Here is an 18931-nt window from a genome sequence, read left to right on the forward strand (position 1 = left end):
TATGTTAATTAGAATAGATAGGTAATATCATTTTTTACCCACCCTGTTTTAAAAGAACAGGCAAATGTTTGTGATTCATGGGGGCTGCCATCTTTGTCATGGGGGCAGCCATCTTTTTGGTTGAAAGGAGGTGACAGGGAGCAGGAGACACAGTTCCAACTGTCCTGTGTCCTGATAACACCTCCGAGCTGCACATGCTAGGCTTCAAATGTCAAATTCAAAATGTAAAAAAAAAAAATTGCTCCAAAACAGAACGAGAACAACAACATCAGAAATCCCATCATGCTTTGCACAGCATCAGGGGAAAAAAGCCCGGGCAGTTTTCTTCTGTGCAGCCTAAAAATGAGGCTTGTATAAGAGAAACAAAGTTCTGATGCTGTGAAACTGTTAAAGAAACACCAAGCCTTTCCAGTGCTGCTGAGTCGATTTTTAGTCCGGAGGTTCACTTTAAGGGTCAGTCCACACTTCTCCCGTTACAGATCGGATCCATATCAGACGGATCAGTTTTTCTGAAGAACGGATCCATTTGACACAAATCTGATCTGGTTGGTAGGGCACGTTCCGGTCTGCACGTGAGTCGGTCGAGTCGGTATTTACGCGTGGCTGCGCACCTCTCGCCGCAACTGCTCATCCCACCGCTCTGTCCCTTCCACAGCCTGGGGGCCACCAGGAGCGTGGCTCTCCATAGGCTGCAACAGGTCAATTCTGCCTAGCAACAGGGAGAATTCTCATTGGTCCATCATAAACCAATGAGAATTCTCTCTCTTGCTGGGGATTCCCATTGGTCTATTGCAGCCCAATGGAGTATCCCCGTGCTTCTGTGGGCCTCCGGGCTCTTAGGATGGACCGAGAGACGTAGATGGACAGCATGTCGTATGAGTATGATTCCACAACGGTGACGGGATGCGGCCAAAATGGGTGATGCTGATGCGGCGACTAGCCTAGTGAGAGCGGACAGTGTCCCTTCTCATAGGCTTGCATTGGACACGTTTTCCTGTCAAATCCGCACTCTCTGCGACGTTTTCTTTCCGTGCAAGTGTGAAACCGGCCCTGATGCATGAGATAATCGGATAAGGAAAGATAATTCATGAGAGATGCAGAGTATGAGGTCGATTCATGAGTGTATAGCGCAAGGTAAATTGTTCAGCGCAAGGTAAATGTAACCCTTGCACGATTCGCGCGCTGCTGGCAGCGCAACATGCGCTCTTAAGGTGCGTGAACGTGTCGAAAATGATATGTGCTAGTACAGCTACGCGACTGCGATACTTGACTAGCGTGACCGCTACTACGTCAGGTAATGTAGTAGCAGTATTGTAGTAGCTAGTCAGGTATCGGGGGCGCGGTGTTGTACTAGCACATGTAATTTACAACAAGCTCGCGCACCTTAAGAGTCAAGTAGCTGTACTGCCGGCAGAGTGCGTAGCGTGCAACCGTTAAATTTACCTCGCACTGAACAGCGCAATATCTCTCCTTGACGTTTATTCATGAATGTATAAGTCATTATTTAAAGAGACTCTGAAGTGTATAAAAAAATCCTCATTTTATAACAAAATCCTAATTAACATATTAGCCCTACCTAAACCGCCGTATTCCCGCCACTGTACACTACCTAAATCCCCCCAAATTCCCCGGGGGGCAATCCGGGCAGTGCTTCCGTGAGAGGCAGAGCTATGAGCCGCAGCTCTGACTCTCAGCGCGTCTGTCAGCCCGGATCTCCGCCTCTCCCCCACCCCTCAGTCTTCCTTCACTGAGAGGGGCGGGGGAGAGGCGGAGATCCGCCGCTGATAGACAGGCATGGAGGCAGAGCTGCAGCCGTAAGCTCTGCCTCCAACAGCAGCAAAATTCACGATCAAGAAAGTCGGGTATTTTGCGGGGGAGAGGGAGGGGGGAGTTAGGGGGGATTTAGATAGTGTACAGCGGCGGGGATGCGGCGGTTTAGGTAGGGCTATGATGTTCAGGATTTTGTCATAAAAAAAGGATTTTTAAGAGACTTCAGTGTCTCTTTAAGTCAACTAAAGACAGATAAACCATGAGTTAAGTCGGTTAGGGAGAGATAAATTGTAACTTAATAAGTAAGGTGAGATAATTCAAAAGAAAAGTTTTGTGAATCAGCTTCCTATGTCATTAAATCTTTGCACCTTTAGGCTAAAGCCATGTTTTGCATGACACGCATACATGCTGCAGAACAATGTAGTTTGAACAAAATTGTACACACCTGGATGATTGCACAATATTTGCCAAACAGTCATCTGAGTTGATCAGCCGATCGGATCGGGCAAAGTACAGTAGCAAGAAAAAGTATGTGAACCCTTTGGAATTATATGGCTTTCTGCACAAATTAGTCATAAAAGGTGATCTGATCTTTGTCTTAAAGAGACTCTGAAGCGAGTCTCAATTCTCTTTTTTAACCTATATTCATATTAAGCCCCATAAGCACAGCTAAGCCACCACTATCCTGCGGCAAAACGAGGGGTTTATAACCCCCAAATCCCCTCCTACCTCCGGGGAGCGCTTCCTGCTTGAGGCAGAGCTACAGCCATAAGCTCTGCCTCAAGCGCGTCAATCCCCGCTGATCGCCGCCTCTCTCCCGCCCCTCTCATCTGCCTACACAGAGAGGGGCGGGGAAGAGGCGGAGATCCGCGCGGCTGATTGACGCGCATGGAGGCAGAGCTACAGCTCATAGCTCTGCCTCCAGGAAGTGCGAAATCCACAACCAAGAAAGTCGTGGATTTTGCAGGGAGATTTGGGAGGTATTAACCCCTCGTTGGCTTAGCTGTGCTTATGGGGCTTAAGATGAATATAGGTTAAAAAAGAGAATTGAGACTCGCTTCAGAGTCTCTTTAAGTCACAACAATAGACTATTACAGTCTGCTTAAACTAAGAGGGAGAGAGAGACTGACTGTAAGGCCAAGCCCCGCCCACGTAGGTCTGCAGGAGAGTGTCTGAGAGGCTGCATGGCCAAGCCCCGCCCAGGTAGATCTGCAGGAGGGGTCTGAGAGGCTGCATGGCCAAGCCCTGCCCACGTAGGTCTGCAGGAGAGTGTCTGAGTGGCTGCATGGCCAAGCCCTGCCCACGTAGGTCTGCAGGAGGGGTCTGAGAGGCTGCATGGCCAAGCCCCGCCCAGGTAGATCTGCAGGAGGGGTCTGAGAGGCTGCATGGCCAAGCCCCGCCCAGGTAGATCTGCAGGAGGGGTCTGAGAGGCTGCATGGCCAAGCCCCGCCCAGGTAGATCTGCAGGAGGGGTCTGAGAGGCTGCATGGCCAAGCCCCGCCCAGGTAGATCTGCAGGAGGGGTCTGAGAGGCTGCATGGCCAAGCCCCGCCCAGGTAGATCTGCAGGAGGGGTCTGAGAGGCTGCATGGCCAAGCCCCGCCCAGGTAGATCTGCAGGAGGGGTCTGAGAGGCTGCATGGCCAAGCCCCGCCCAGGTAGATCTGCAGGAGGGGTCTGAGAGGCTGCATGGCCAAGCCCCGCCCAGGTAGATCTGCAGGAGGGGTCTGAGAGGCTGCATGGCCAAGCCCCGCCCAGGTAGATCTGCAGGAGGGGTCTGAGAGGCTGCATGGCCAAGCCCCGCCCAGGTAGATCTGCAGGAGGGGTCTGAGAGGCTGCATGGCAAGCCCCTCCACAAAGATCTGCAGGAGAGAGGGCAAGTTGCATCTAAAGCCCCATCTACACCATACAATTCTTTGTCCGATTCGATTCATTGATTTGATTCGATTCGACATGTCTGATTCATGATTCGATTCAATTTGATCCAATTGCCATTGTTTTGAATGGGAAATTGAATCGAATCATAAATCACACATGTCAGATTGAATCAAATTGAATCAAATCGGACAAAGAATCTTAGGGTGTAGATGGGGCTTAAAGCCCCGCACACATGCTCAACAGCGGTCTTTTATGTAGCACAATTATCAAACAGTTGGATTGACTTCTTATCAGTCTTATCAGCTGTGTGAACGATAGCAAGCAACTTTTTTGGGTTGTTCAACTTGTTTCACAACAAAGCTTGTTTGATAATTGTGCTGCATACGAGACCGCTGTTGAGCGTGTGTGGAAGACTGGTACACACCATGCAATCTTCACTTCAGATCCTATTTCTGATTGAGGTAATGATCAGATCGGCCCAATAACAATATATACATCCTGCTGATTGGCAGCAATCCCAAGTTCAAAATCAATGTCTGTATCGATCGAATACAAATCGGACATGATGGAAAATATTGATGCAAATACTGGCGATCGCTCCATGTATATGTCCTTTTGGTTCATTTTCAATTGATATCCAGTCTGAAAAATGATCTGAAATCTGATTGGATTTCTATAAAATGGCATATACAGTATGTGTACACTAACTTTCTTCTATATCCGAACGATGCCAGATCTAAATATCGATCTCATCACTCACTCATATAGGATCTAAAGTGAAAATTGCATGGTGTGTGACAGACTTTATGCTTTGCCCCTTAAAGTGGAACTGTACTCGTAAAACTAAAATTCCAGTAACTACTCTTAGGTACATGAAAGAACATTTTAAAGCATTTCCACACATCCTGTGTTTAAAAACCTTTATTTTCACTGCAGAGAGCAGGAGAAGTTTCTTATCTCTGGTCATCTGCAAATGTAATCATTTCTGGCTAAAGCTCTCTGAGGCATGTGTCTTTACTCTGCCCCCTCCTTCTGCTGAAGTGACTCAGCTGTTGCTAGGGCAATGTGTCTGCTCACCAGAGGGGAAGGGGGGAGGTGTGCATAGTGAAGACACATGCCTCAAAGAGCTTCAGCTGGCAATAATTACATTAGCCTTTGCTGAGGACCTGAGATAAGCAAGCTTCTCCTGCTCTCTGCAGTGAAAAGAAAATGTCCCACGCACAGAAAAGGAAAAATCCCCCACACAGAAAATGTATGGGAATGCTTTCAAATGTTCCTTTATGTAACAAGGAATAGTTACTGAAATTGAAGATTTGGAAGTATAATACCACTTAAACTGATTTAAAGAGGAGCTGTTAGGTATAGGGTCTCAAAGAAAATAAACACATATATCAGTAGATAAACATTGGCTGTACTTACATTACATATGCATTTCACTGTCCATGTTTGTACTTCACAGAATTTTTATATAGTATATGCAGAGAATGATGCTCCTGACAGCTCATGGCAGGTTCCATGTTTGTCTGTCTCCTATGAAGCCAAATGTGTCGTCATGTCCTGCCTGCTTCCTGATGATTAGACTCTCACAAACGCTGGTAATGAATAACACAGTGTGCAGTGAATATTAATGAGCCATGTGGCTAGGAACAATAGCTGACTCCTGCAGTGTACTCTGCCGGAGATTTATCAGTGCTGTGAGCTGGACTGAGTTACATGCTGTTGTAACTTGACCCTGTAACTTCTCACTAGCAGCCGAGGGGAGGGCCCCAGAATGCTTTGCAGTATGGTATGCAGTAGGGCTGCACGATTTTAGGGAAAAATCGAAATTGCGATTTTCCTCTCAGAAATTGCAATTTCGATTTTTCCCCGATTTTTTTCAAATGCTGGGGGGGTTCTGCACTGCCTGGTCCGCTGTATGTAATTCTTTGCTTCTAGCCCCGCAGTGCGAGGATTGGCCAGAAGCAGTGAATATGTATGAGTGTTAATGAGCGGGGGGGGGGGGATCCACTCCAGCGAGCGGCCAGGCACATCATACAGCATTACCAATCACTGGCTAGTGATGGAATGACGGCAGCGGTAGGCGGAGCTGTATGCTCTGTACAGCTCCGCCTACCACTGCCGTCATTCCATCGCTAGCCAGTGATTGGTAATGCTGCTGTATGTGCCCGGCCGCTCGCTCGAGTGGATCCGCCCCCCGCTCATTAACACTCATACATATTCACTGCTTCTGGCCAATCCGCGCACAGCGGGGCCAGAAGCAAATTATTAAACAGGAACGAAAAACCGAAAGTACTGACGATCAGCAGATCGTCTTGCCACGAACCGCGGTTTCGGTTTTAAACCGAAAAACTGTGCAGCCCTAGTATGCGGCCTCTCGTCCTTTTTAAGGGCTTGGGAATACAGAGCCTTGCTGTCAGCACACATCAAAAGTAAGAGGGATTTTTAACTTCAGTATTGCCTTTTTGGCTTCCTTCTAAACTGTTTAACACAGGAGAATAGAGGTTTAAATTAGCTTTTGCAGCCTGACAGTTACTCTTTAAGTGCCAGGTTCATGGTGAGTAGCAGCCTGAGCCAATCTCTGAGGGCTCGGGGGGAGGGAGTTTGAGTTTCAACCTGGGCCATCCATAACCCTCTCAAAAGGCTCTGTGGACTGGAGGGCAAAGGAAAGCATAGGACACGCCCCTCCCAGAAAGCACTGCTGAATGGAGGCTGACCTCCTAGTCAAGGCCCCTCCCATGCGGAGCAGGAGGAGGAAGGGATGGGGTGGTGCTCCTCTGAAAAGGCGCTATGGGAGGAAACTGCTGCTGTTTTTGTCATTATCAGGAATCTTGACTTCTATGTATCTATTTGCTGATTTATTTTTTTTTCATTTTCTATTTATGGAGCCCTGTAACTGAAACATGTCACAAGTTTTGCAATCCATACTGCAGAACAGGAGGTGCCACAAGCTGGAGACTGACCTTGTTACGCCGATTCCCACACATAGTAAATTCAGCGTTATGAAACAAAACACAGATTTATAGAAAGCAGAAATATACTGGAGAGCTGAGAAGCATGTAATGATCCGAGGCTCCTACACATAGGAGTATCGTACACAAACATGGGTGACAAACGGTGACCTGGAGCTTCTGTTCTGTCTGCAGGATCGGTGGGGAATCCTCTGCCTGGAGTACAAGTCCGTATTGCCACTGAGATGCCGCAGAAGCATGGCGTATCGTATACCGTCCTCGCTGAGGGAGATGCCAGAAGAACCAAGGTATGTGGCTACATCAAACTCCAGAGAGGCGCTGAGAAATGTGCTAATGCTCGGCAAAGTCATGTGACCACTCCTGGCCAATCGCTGGACGTTCCATATGCCTGGTGTAGCAGCGACTGCTGGAATGATGTGCAGAGTTGATAGCTCCTATACAATCTCACTATTAATATTGTAAACTAGTAGACCCAAGCCCGTTTAAAAACAGGCTCTAGGTCTGTTTTTTTTTACTTTGCGCGCGCACCCGTCTGCCTGCCCGGCTCACTGGCCCCGTCCTCCAGTCCCAACTGCTCTTCGGGTCCGTGCTGCGGACATGCGCAGTAGCAAAAAGCACAGACCCAGCTACACAGGGACAGCGTGACGCAGGGACACAGAGGTTTTATTATAGAGGATGCGAAAGTTTGGATGTTTGTTACTCGATCACGCAACAATGGCTGAACGGATGTGAATGAAATTTGGCACACATAGTACATTACCTGGAATAACATACAGGATACTTTTTATCCCCATAACCAAAAAGTGGGCGGAGAAAAATACAAATTTCACTGGGAAAATATAAACAGCAGCCATTCTTACACTGTTAATGGCAGGGTTCTCAAACTTTGCACAGTTGCTCACTGGGTGACTGGGATTAATATTCAGAAAAGTGGGTGGAGCCTACAAAAGCCAATCAAAATTCAGCTATTGATTTTTAAGGGGAATATGTCATTGCTGCCATTCTTGCACTGTTAATAGCACAAGCCACAGATCAGGTACAGTTATTGGGTCACTGGGGTTCAAATTCAGAAAAGGGGGTGGAGCCACAGCCAATCAGATTTGTTTTTTTTTCAGTGCAAATTATTGATGCCAAAGACCGCAAAGCTCACAAACTAGGTCATTGAGTAATTGAGTGTTAGGGTTAGGAAAACGGGGCGGAGCCAACACCAGCCAAATACATACCAGGGCAACGCCGGGCCATCAGCTAGCATAGAATAATTACCTTATTTAGGGGGCTTAACTCAATGAAGCGTTACCACTCCTAGAGTCAGTTATCTGGGTTACAAGACCACTTTTAGGCGCAATATAGATTTGTAAGTTACCCCTCATTGAAATAATTAAAACACTTAGACCAATCTTTTCGTGCAAAATGTATTCCCGTTCAGTGTTCTCCCCGGGCTCTTTTAGCTGGGTGCTCCACCCGGCTAGTTTTGGTGAGCACCCGGCTGTCATCAGCTCACCTCCTCCTATGCTGTAAGGAGAGTTGTGCAGAAAAGCACCAGCCCTGCATTCTCTCATCTCGCCCCACCCGGCTACATTTTCATGCCACCCAGCTGGAAAACAATTCTGGGGAGAACAGTGCTGTAGTTATATACACTGAGGCAGGTTTCAAACTGCGCATTGGCGTCAGCCCAGTCCAGGGGCCGCACCTCCGAAAAAAGCCTTACGCAGTAATCCCCATCTTGCAGCAGGCCAAACAGGAAGTGACGCTCACTTCCTGTGTGCACATTGATGATGTGCACGTTTAGCAAGTGTATTGCTAAAATACAATTCCGGGCATGCGCGACGTGTAAAAATTGCAGGTGTTGTTTTAAAACACGCTTGTCGCCATAGACGTGCGCAACTTCTGGTCCGCCGCAGAGGTCGCATGGTAATGTAGATATGTGTTAGATTAGACCAGGCATGGGCAAACCTGGCCCTCCAGCTGTTAAGGTACAAGTCCCACAATGCATTTGCATTTGAGTCATGACTGTGGCTGTCAGACTCCTGTAACGCATTGTGGGACTTGTAGTTCCTTAACAGCTGGAGGGCCAAGTTTGCCCATGCCTGGATAAGCTACGTCTCTGCACTGTTTCTGCACACAATCTGCACTGTTTCTACTTCCTGCTTTCGTGGAAGCAGACATAGGGCTTTACACATCCTCTGCTTTCAAATGAGCTTATCTGCTGTGGCAGTCAGGTGATACAGGGGAGAGATCAAATTACAACTCGTGATTAGTCACAGATGAAGGGGAATTAGAAAGGCTAAACTCGCTAAATACATACATGGTTCACTTCTCTATGTTTTCCTTCTGGCCTGTGCAAGAGTTCAGGTCTTCAACTGAAGTGAGAGGGATATGGAGGCTGCCATATTGATTTTCTTTTAAACAATACCAGTTGCCTGGCTGTCCTGCTGGTCCTGTGCCTCTAATACTCACCATAGCGTAAAGCCAAAAAGGAAATTTAATATGAATAAAAGCGCTTTCTTCCAATAAAACGATGAATAAAATCTCGCAGGGTTTTAGCGGGCTCCGCCCCGTTTGCGGCCTGCTGGGCTGGTTTGGGTCGCGCCCCGCCGTTTCCACATCAACTGCATGCTCCTGATGAGTCGCTGTAGGCAATGAAACTACTAGAGCCGTGCAGTTATTTATGTGCGATGTATTATAATATTGCATACAAGATTGGATAATGATTGTACAACCCGAGTGCACAGTGTATGGCTGCCTTCGTTACGGGTCATTTTGCACCAGGCCAGGGACCGAATGACGCAGAGAAAGCCGCAGGACTCGGATCCACACATAGAAGAGTTCAGCTGAGGTTAATATCTGAATGTTTCCTTCGCAAAGAGAGATTTGGTTAATTTTTGTACCTCAGACACTTCCCATAATTCCACAAGGCGTGTAAAGCTCAGCGGGGAGCGAGATTGCTTCTGCTTTTATTCTGTCTTCCAACAGATGGCTTAAAACAAAATGACACCATCGCTACTTGTTGAAGTTTTCCTCCTCCCGGCAGAAATATCACAGCATCAATATTAATTTGGAAAATAAAAATTTGCGGAGATTTAATGTCGGTGGGTAGGAAGCCAAGAGAGAGAGACGAGAGGCTTGGCTGCCGTGTAACACAGCGGGGAGAGAGAGAGACGAGAGGCTTGTCTGCCGTGTAACACAGCGGGGAGAGAGAGAGAGACGAGAGGCTTGTCTGCCGTGTAACACAGCGGGGAGAGAGAGAGACGAGAGGCTTGGCTGCCGTGTAACACAGCGGGGAGAGAGAGAGACGAGAGGCTTGGCTGCCGTGTAACACAGCGGGGAGAGAGAGAGACGAGAGGCTTGGCTGCCGTGTAACACAGCGGGGAGAGAGAGAGACGAGAGGCTTGGCTGCCGTGTAACACAGCGGGGAGAGAGAGAGACGAGAGGCTTGGCTGCCGTGTAACACAGCAGGGAGAGAGAGAGACGAGAGGCTTGGCTGCCGTGTAACACAGCGGGGAGAGAGAGAGACGAGAGGCTTGGCTGCCGTGTAACACAGCGGGGAGAGAGAGAGACGAGAGGCTTGGCTGCCGTGTAACACAGCGGGGAGAGAGAGAGACGAGAGGCTTGGCTGCCGTGTAACACAGCGGGGAGAGAGAGAGACGAGAGGCTTGTCTGCCGTGTAACACAGCGGGGAGAGAGAGAGACGAGAGGCTTGGCTGCCGTGTAACACAGCGGGGAGAGAGAGAGGCGAGAGGCTTGGCTGCCGTGTAACACAGCGGGGAGAGAGAGATGAGAGGCTTGTCTGCCGTGTAACACAGCGGGGAGAGAGAGAGACGAGAGGCTTGTCTGCCGTGTAACACAGCGGGGAGAGAGAGAGACGAGAGGCTTGGCTGCCGTGTAACACAGCGGGGAGAGAGAGAGACGAGAGGCTTGGCTGCCGTGTAACACAGCGGGGAGAGAGAGAGACGAGAGGCTTGGCTGCCGTGTAACACAGCGGGGAGAGAGAGAGACGAGAGGCTTGGCTGCCGTGTAACACAGCGGGGAGAGAGAGAGACGAGAGGCTTGGCTGCCGTGTAAAACAGCGGGGAGAGAGAGAGGCGAGAGGCTTGGCTGCCGTGTAACACAGCGGGGAGAGAGAGAGACGAGAGGCTTGTCTGCCGTGTAACACAGCGGGGAGAGAGAGAGACGAGAGGCTTGTCTGCCGTGTAACACAGCGGGGAGAGAGAGAGACGAGAGGCTTGGCTGCCGTGTAACACAGCGGGGAGAGAGAGAGACGAGAGGCTTGGCTGCCGTGTAACACAGCGGGGAGAGAGAGAGACGAGAGGCTTGGCTGCCGTGTAACACAGCGGGGAGAGAGAGAGACGAGAGGCTTGGCTGCCGTGTAACACAGCGGGGAGAGAGAGAGACGAGAGGCTTGGCTGCCGTGTAACACAGCGGGGAGAGAGAGAGACGAGAGGCTTGGCTGCCGTGTAACACAGCGGGGAGAGAGAGAGACGAGAGGCTTGGCTGCCGTGTAACACAGCGGGGAGAGAGAGACGAGAGGCTTGTCTGCCGTGTAACACAGCGGGGAGAGAGAGAGACGAGAGGCTTGGCTGCCGTGTAACACAGCGGGGAGAGAGAGAGACGAGAGGCTTGGCTGCCGTGTAACACAGCGGGGAGAGAGAGAGACGAGAGGCTTGGCTGCCGTGTAACACAGCGGGGAGAGAGAGAGACGAGAGGCTTGGCTGCCGTGTAACACAGCGGGGAGAGAGAGAGACGAGAGGCTTGTCTGCCGTGTAACACAGCGGGGAGAGAGAGATGAGAGGCTTGTCTGCCGTGTAACACAGCGGGGAGAGAGAGAGACGAGAGGCTTGTCTGCCGTGTAACACAGCGGGGAGAGAGAGAGACGAGAGGCTTGGCTGCCGTGTAACACAGCGGGGAGAGAGAGAGACGAGAGGCTTGGCTGCCGTGTAACACAGCGGGGAGAGAGAGAGACGAGAGGCTTGTCTGCCGTGTAACACAGCGGGGAGAGAGAGAGACGAGAGGCTTGGCTGCCGTGTAACACAGCGGGGAGAGAGAGAGACGAGAGGCTTGGCTGCCGTGTAACACAGCGGGGAGAGAGAGAGACGAGAGGCTTGGCTGCTGTGTAACACAGCGGGGAGAGAGAGAGACGAGAGGCTTGGCTGCCGTGTAACACAGCGGGGAGAGAGAGAGACGAGAGGCTTGGCTGCCGTGTAACACAGCGGGGAGAGAGAGAGACGAGAGGCTTGTCTGCCGTGTAACACAGCGGGGAGAGAGAGAGACGAGAGGCTTGGCTGCCGTGTAACACAGCGGGGAGAGAGAGAGACGAGAGGCTTGTCTGCCGTGTAACACAGCGGGGAGAGAGAGAGACGAGAGGCTTGGCTGCCGTGTAACACAGCGGGGAGAGAGAGAGACGAGAGGCTTGGCTGCCGTGTAACACAGCGGGGAGAGAGAGAGACGAGAGGCTTGGCTGCCGTGTAACACAGCGGGGAGAGAGAGAGACGAGAGGCTTGGCTGCCGTGTAACACAGCGGGGAGAGAGAGAGACGATGGAGGAAGACACAGCAGCCAGAAATCTGTCACTAAGCCCAAAACCTCCCCAAGATTAGAGTGTGTGTGGCTGCTAATGGAGTGTCTTATAGAGTACCTGAGATGAGCTGGGGCAGGGGTCCTCAAACCACGGCCTGCGGGGCTGAATGCGGCCCGCCGAGGCTTTTTCACTGGCCCCCAAACACAAAATGTATAACTTATAGATTTGGCTGACTGCACCTTTAAACATCAGCGGCCCGCATATAGAATAGCAGTGCTGGCTCCACCCATCCACATACTGTAGAAGCCAATGAGCAGTCATTGGCTGGCTTCCAATCCAATGCTGCATCAGGTGACACTGCAGTCCATCTGGACGTCAGGTTGTCACCTGGGTATGCTTCACTGTCTGGTGCACAAAGACATCCCTTCAGGCGCCACATGACTGAATGGCTGCTGCTGTGGGTTATAGTAGAAATGAAGGAGACACTCCAATGGCCAATAAACTTGCGTTTATATATATCAGGTGGCAAACACAACATGTTTCTGGGCGAACCCCTTTTTCAAGTGTACCTGACTATGGGCCTTACTCAGCATCCCCTCGGGTCATCATGGCGGCCGGCGTGACAATACTGCGCATGCCCGGTATCGCGCAGTCTGTTGTTCCGCTTGCGCGCGCATTATGCAGAGAAGTTGGTCCTTCAGTTGGTCGGTGCGTGAAAAATACAAGCCGTGCTGTCGCTTGGTCGTGCGGTCAGTCATGTCGTCGGGTTCGTCGTGCAGAAAAATTGCATGTGTGTGAGCCTTTAATGATATAGGACTGGGGGATCTCAGGGTTAAATACTTACCCGATCAGACGTAAATACTCCCGACAGATGATCACTCCGCCCCCACCCCTTGGAATTACGGCTGTGGCGTTTTAAAGAACAGCCTCTGCCAAGATTCTGGCCACTATGCCGTGGCCTGATTGGTGACTGCCGGTTTCAGGAGAGCTTTGGCAGACTTCGGAAACATGGCCGTGACTGCTTTCCCGAGGAGGGGGCGGAGCATCAACTGTGACCCAATTATGTCGGATCAGGTAAGTGTTTAGTCCTGAGACCCCCCCCCCCCCCCCCACATTCCTGCATAAAGAGGAACTGTCGCAAAAATCTTGAAATTTAAACCACATACAAATAAGAAGTACATTTCTTCCAGAGTAAAATGAGCCATAAATTACTTTTCTCCTATGTTGCTGTCACTTACAGTAGGAGGTAGAAATCTGACATTACTGACAGATTTTGGCTAGTCCATCTCTCCATGGGGGATTCTTAGCATGGCCTTTATTCTTTATAAAGATATTCCCTGAAAAAGATTTATACAAAGATGCTGGGCAGCCTCACTGCTCACTGTACACTATTCTGGCAGTTGGACGGAGCAACTGCCATTCACTAAGTGCTTTCAAAACATATAAGGTAGCCTCCCCTCCTCCTTCCCTCCCCATAGAACAATACATGCAGCCTCCTCCTGTCCTCCTCCTTCCCTCTGCAAAGCACAGTACATGCAGCCTCCTGGGAGCTAGTCTACTTTAGGGGACCCGCCGTAAATCCCCATAGAGAATTTGAGCTGTGCTGAAAACGGAGCGAATTTCCGCTTTCAGCCTGTTTAAAACCCCACAAGTTATATATCTATGTAAAGCTCAGAATCTGCTCTAACGAATGGTGCCACTTTCGGTGAGAAAAAGCTGAAACTCACCGTGTAGGAGGCGCCGAACAGCCGCGATCGCGGCTCCGTCAGCCATCTTGACATCTGTGCTGCTCCTATTTTTCATTCTCATTGGAGGGATTCTCTTTGATTTTTGGGGGATTCTCATTGGAGGGATTGTTAGCTGGGGGCGTGCCAGAAACTGCTCTCACAAGACTCACAAGTTACCATGTCTACCGACCTTCAGGGCTGTGAAAAATAATAAGTTTGGCCGAATGAAATTAAACTGTGCCGAACAGATAGGAAATTACATCCTCCTGTTCCCCCCTCCCATCTGCCAACACACACCGCCCAACGCAGTAGTAATAGGAAGCCAGTAGAAAACATTTCACCTTTTTTGTTTTTTCCCCCTTCTCTCTGGCACGCCCCCAGCTAACAATCCCTCCAATGAGGAGGGAGAAAAATAGGAGCAGCACAGAACCAAGATGGCCGTCGGAGGCGCGATCGCGGCCGTTTGGCGCCTCGTACAAGGTGAGTTTCACCTTTTGCTCACCGAAAGTACCATCATTCGTTAGAGTAGATTCTCAGCTTTCCATAGATATATAACTTGTGGGGGTTTAGAAGAGCTGAAAGCGGAAATTCGCTCCGTTTTCAGCACAGCCCAAATTCTCTATGGGGATTTACGGTGGGTCCCCTAAAGTAGACTAGCTCCGCCTCCTGCCTCTATTCCCCTCTCCATAGCACAGTACATGCAGCCTTCTGCCTCCGCTCTCCATAGAACAGTACATGCAGCCTCCTGCCTCTCCCCTCTCTATAGGACAGTATGGAGGGAGAGGGGAGCCTCCTGCCTCCCCTCTCCATAGCACAGTACATGCAGCCTCCTGCCTCCCCTCTCCATAGGACAGTACATGCAGCCTCCTGCCTCTCTTCACCTCTCCATAGGACAGTACATGCAACCTCCTGCCTCTCCTCCCCTCTCCATAGAACAGTACATGCAGCCTCCTGCCTCTCCTCCCCTCTCCATAGCACAGTACATGCAGCCTCCTGCCTCCCCTCTCCATAGGACAGTACATGCAGCCTCCTGCCTCTCCTCCCCTCTCCATAGGACAGTACATGCAGCCTCCTGCCTCCCCTCTCCATAGGACAGTACATGCAGCCTCCTGCCTCTCCTCCCCTCTCCATAGGACAGTACATGCAGCCTCCTGCCTCTCCTCCCCTCTCCATAGGACAATACGTGCAGCCTCATGCCTCTCCTCTCCATAGGACAGTACATGCTGCCTCCTCCCCTCTCCATAGCATAGTACATGCAGCCTCCTGCCTCCCCCAAGCCCCCCCCCCCCCCCCCCCCCCCCCCATAGTACAGTGCCATGATAATCTTACTTTTGGCAGGAAAGAATCTGCAGTGGAGCACAGTGTTCTTGTCATAAGAAAGAATCCAGCGAGGAGAGAGTTAACAGCGGCAGTTGCAGCGGGGGAGGGCCGCTATCCTGCGCAGAGATACGGGACGCACGTTTTGCTTTATTGTCTTCACGCGTCTTCTTACTGACTCTTCCCTTTCGCACTCCTCTTCCTTCTACTTCTGCCAACTGGCGCCAGCCCTGTGCCAAGACTCCCAACTGGCAGATGCTGCGCACAGCAGATGTTTTCCTAAAGATATGGGAGTGTTACCAAAACTTTAGATAGCTCATGAGGTCAACACCAGCTGTACGCAGGGAATGTGTGCGATCATGTGTGACAATGCGTGTGCATGTGTCACCGAGCGTGTCTCACCGAGTGTGTGATTGCATGTGTGTGTGTTGGAGTGTTTGTATGTGTGTGACAATGGGTCTATGTTTGTGATGGCATGTGTGTGTCAGCAAGTATGTGTGTGTGTGCCAGTGAGTGCATACGTGTGACAATGAGTGTGTCTTAGGTTTGGGACATCATTTGTGTGCCAGCGAGGATGGTAGTGTGACATGTGCTAAGGAGCTGTGGGCCCCGATGAAAGTCTTACATTGGGGCCCACAAGCACTCTATACATAACAATTGATACGGCGCACCAAAACCTGCCAATGGCCACTACAGTGTCAGAGGTGCAAGAAGGGGATGGGGATCAGTTTGTTAATGATCAATACTATTCATAGTATCTGTAGAAGGGATTATTCCCAGCACAGGACCAATATAGAGCTAATTCTGCAGTTGAGGGAGGGTCCTCCGGGGCCCCTCTGGCCCAAGGGCCCCGATGCGGTCGCTACCTCTGCACCCCCTATTGCTACGCCCCTGCCTGAAGTGAAAGAGATATGGAGGTTCCCATTTTTATTTCCTTTTAAACAATGCACATTGCCTGGCTGTCCTGCTGATCCTCCGCCTCTAATTCTTTGAGCCATAGATCTTGAACAAGCCTGCAGATCAGGTGCTCTGACTGAGGGTCCTTTTCCCACTGAGGCGGTCCTGTATTTTTACTGCACCCTTCTGCCGAACAATGAAAGTCTATGGCGACAATCATACTGCGACATGTTATGTAACACGTTATGGCGCAACACAGCGGAAGTGACGTTTTCGTTCCCTCCCCGACGCAGGTCCAAAACTCCATTAGGGCCCAATCACACTTGCTGATCGCAAAACGCTAGCGCTTTTGCTGGCGTTTTGCTATGGCGATCTTGTCCGTTGAATGCAAAAAAAATCACCATTCACACTTGGCAATTTTTTTAGCGGTTGCCGGGAAATCGTCTGAAAATGGTGCAGGCTACGCATTCGCATTTAGCGTTTTTGGGTGATTTGCGGCGATTAGCGCAAATCGCCCAAGTAACAACGGGCCAATAGCGTTTGAGCATTTTGCCGAAATTGCGGCAAAACGCTCAAGTGTGAATGGGCCCTTAACACTGTGGGGGATGCATTGAGTTGCGGCGATGTGCATTGTCTCGGAAGTTAGTCTATGGCGATGCGTGGATTTTAAAACAATTACTTACATGACACCGCAGCATGCATGCAAATCCAGGGTTGTCAGGAGTAAATCCTTTATCCACTTTTCACAATGACGGGGCCGTTTGTAAGATGTAGGTGTGACAGTGTGCATTTCAGTGAGTATTAGTGTGTGGGACGAGCATGTGTATGTTTGTGTCGGTGACTGGGTGTGTGAATACATGTGACCACTGGTGTACGTGCGTGTGTGTCCACAGGTGTTTTGTGTACATGCGTGTGTGTGTATGACAGTGTGTGTGCCTGTGGCAATGTATGTGCAGGTGCTTGTTGCAGTATGTGTGTGACAGTGTGTGTGCATGTGGCAGTGTGTGTGCAGGTACGTGTGTGCCTGTGGTAGTGTGTGCGCAGGTGCTGTGATGGTGTGTGTTCGTGTGGCAGTGTGTGCGCAGGCGCGTGTGGCAGTGTGTGTGCAGGCACGTGTGTGTGCAGGTGCACGTGGCAGTGTGTTTGCAAGAGTGTGTGGCATTGTGTGCGCAGGCGCGAGTGGCAGTGTGTGTGCAGGCACTTATGTGGCAGTATATGTGCAGGTGCGTGAGTGCAGGCACGTATGGCAGTGTGTGTGCAGGCACATGTGTGTGCAGGTGCACGTGGCAGTGTGTTTGCAAGAGTGTGTGGCATTGTGTGCGCAGGCGCGAGTGGCAGTGTGTGTGCAGGCACTTATGTGGCAGTATATGTGCAGGTGCGTGAGTGCAGGCACGTATGGCAGTGTGTGTGCAGGCACGTGTGTGTGCAGGTGCACGTGGCAGTGTGTTTGCAAGAATGTGTGGCAGTGTGTGTGCAGGCACTTATGTGGCAGTATGTTTGCAGGTGCGTGTGATAGTGTGTGTGCAGGCACTTATGTACGCGTGGCAGTGTGTGCAGGCACGTGTGGCAGTGTGTGTGCAGGTGCATGTGGCAGTGTGTAGCAGTGTGTGCAGGCACTTGTGTGCGTGAGGCAGTGTGTGTGCAGGTGCATGTGGCAGTGTGTGCGCAGGTGCATGTGATAGTGTGTGTGCAGGCACTTGTGTACGCGTGGCAGTGTATGCAGGCACGTGTGGCAGTGTGTGTGCAGGTGCATGTGGCAGTGTGTGGCAGTGTGTGCAGGCACTTGTGTGCGTGAGGCAGTGTGTGTGCAGGTGCATGTGGCAGTGTGTGCGCAGGTGCATGTGATAGTGTGTGTGCAGGCACTTGTGTACGCGTGGCAGTGTGTGCAGGCACGTGTGGCAGTGTGTGTGCAGGTGCATGTGGCAGTGTGTGTGCAGGTGCATGTGGCAGTGTGTGCGTGAGGCAGTGTGTGTGCGCGTGTGGCAGTGTGTGCGCAGGCACGTGTGGCAGTGTGTGCAGGCACTTGTGTGCGTGAGGCAGTGTGTGTGCAGGTGCATGTGGCAGTGTGTGCGCAGGTGCTTGTGGCAGTGTGTGCGCAGGTGCGTATGGCAGTGTGTGTGCAGGTGCGTGTGACAGTGTGTGCGCAGGCACATGTGGCAGTGTGTGCAGGCACAGGTGTGTTCATCAGGGAGTATCTGTGCGCATCCCACAGGGCAGCAGAGTTGTTGCGCACACACTTATCTTCAGCGTGTCTTCCAGGTGTCCCCAGGATTTGAGAAGAAGGAAGGGGAGCTGCAGGTACGCGGTCCAGCCGTGTTCAAGGAGTATTGGAATAAACCGCAGGAGACGCAGGAGGCATTCACCCCAGACGGCTGGTTCAAGACAGGTAAGGGTGACACTGGCAGGAAGGGTGCCGAGAGGATGAGGACAGGTCAAAGGGAACCTTTATTTTATTTTTTTTCCATTTATTAATTTTATTTATTTTTATTATTTTTTTACATCTAATGGAAAATTACTTGAAATTAACTATGCATATATAGTTATGTGTTCTGTAAAATCAAGCTTTCTTTGGGTTACTTGACATAATACAAAACTTCATTAAACAGTCAAGTAAAACATTTATTTATTTTATTTTTTAACCTTCCTGGCGGTAAGCCCGAGCAGAGCTCGGGCTATGCCGCGCAGGAAGATATCTCAGCCCCTGGTGCGGCGATTTGCTCCATTTAAAATGCTGTACGCGCAGCTAGCACTTTGCTAGCCGCGCGTACAGCTTGATCGCCGCCGCTTTGCGGCGATCGCCCGCACGCAGCTGCGCAAGAGGGCCCCTGCCAGAGCCCTGCGCTGCCCGGACCAATGAGTTCCG

General features: G+C 50.7%; 1 protein-coding gene across 3 annotated transcripts in view; it reads left to right on the forward strand.

Moving 5' to 3' along the window:
- The window catches only part of ACSF3 (acyl-CoA synthetase family member 3), an 86004-nt gene that overhangs the window by 37643 nt on the left and 29430 nt on the right, over positions 1 to 18931 (forward strand). For all 3 annotated transcript variants that reach the window (XM_068260402.1, XM_068260404.1, XM_068260403.1), the window contains exons 6-7: positions 6788 to 6900; positions 18328 to 18454. In XM_068260402.1, coding sequence (XP_068116503.1) covers positions 6788 to 6900; positions 18328 to 18454 — 240 coding nt within the window. The remainder of the gene's footprint in view (positions 1 to 6787; positions 6901 to 18327; positions 18455 to 18931) is intronic.

This window comes from Hyperolius riggenbachi, chromosome 11 (assembly GCF_040937935.1).
Source record: "Hyperolius riggenbachi isolate aHypRig1 chromosome 11, aHypRig1.pri, whole genome shotgun sequence".
In the NCBI taxonomy this organism is placed as follows: domain Eukaryota; kingdom Metazoa; phylum Chordata; class Amphibia; order Anura; family Hyperoliidae; genus Hyperolius; species Hyperolius riggenbachi.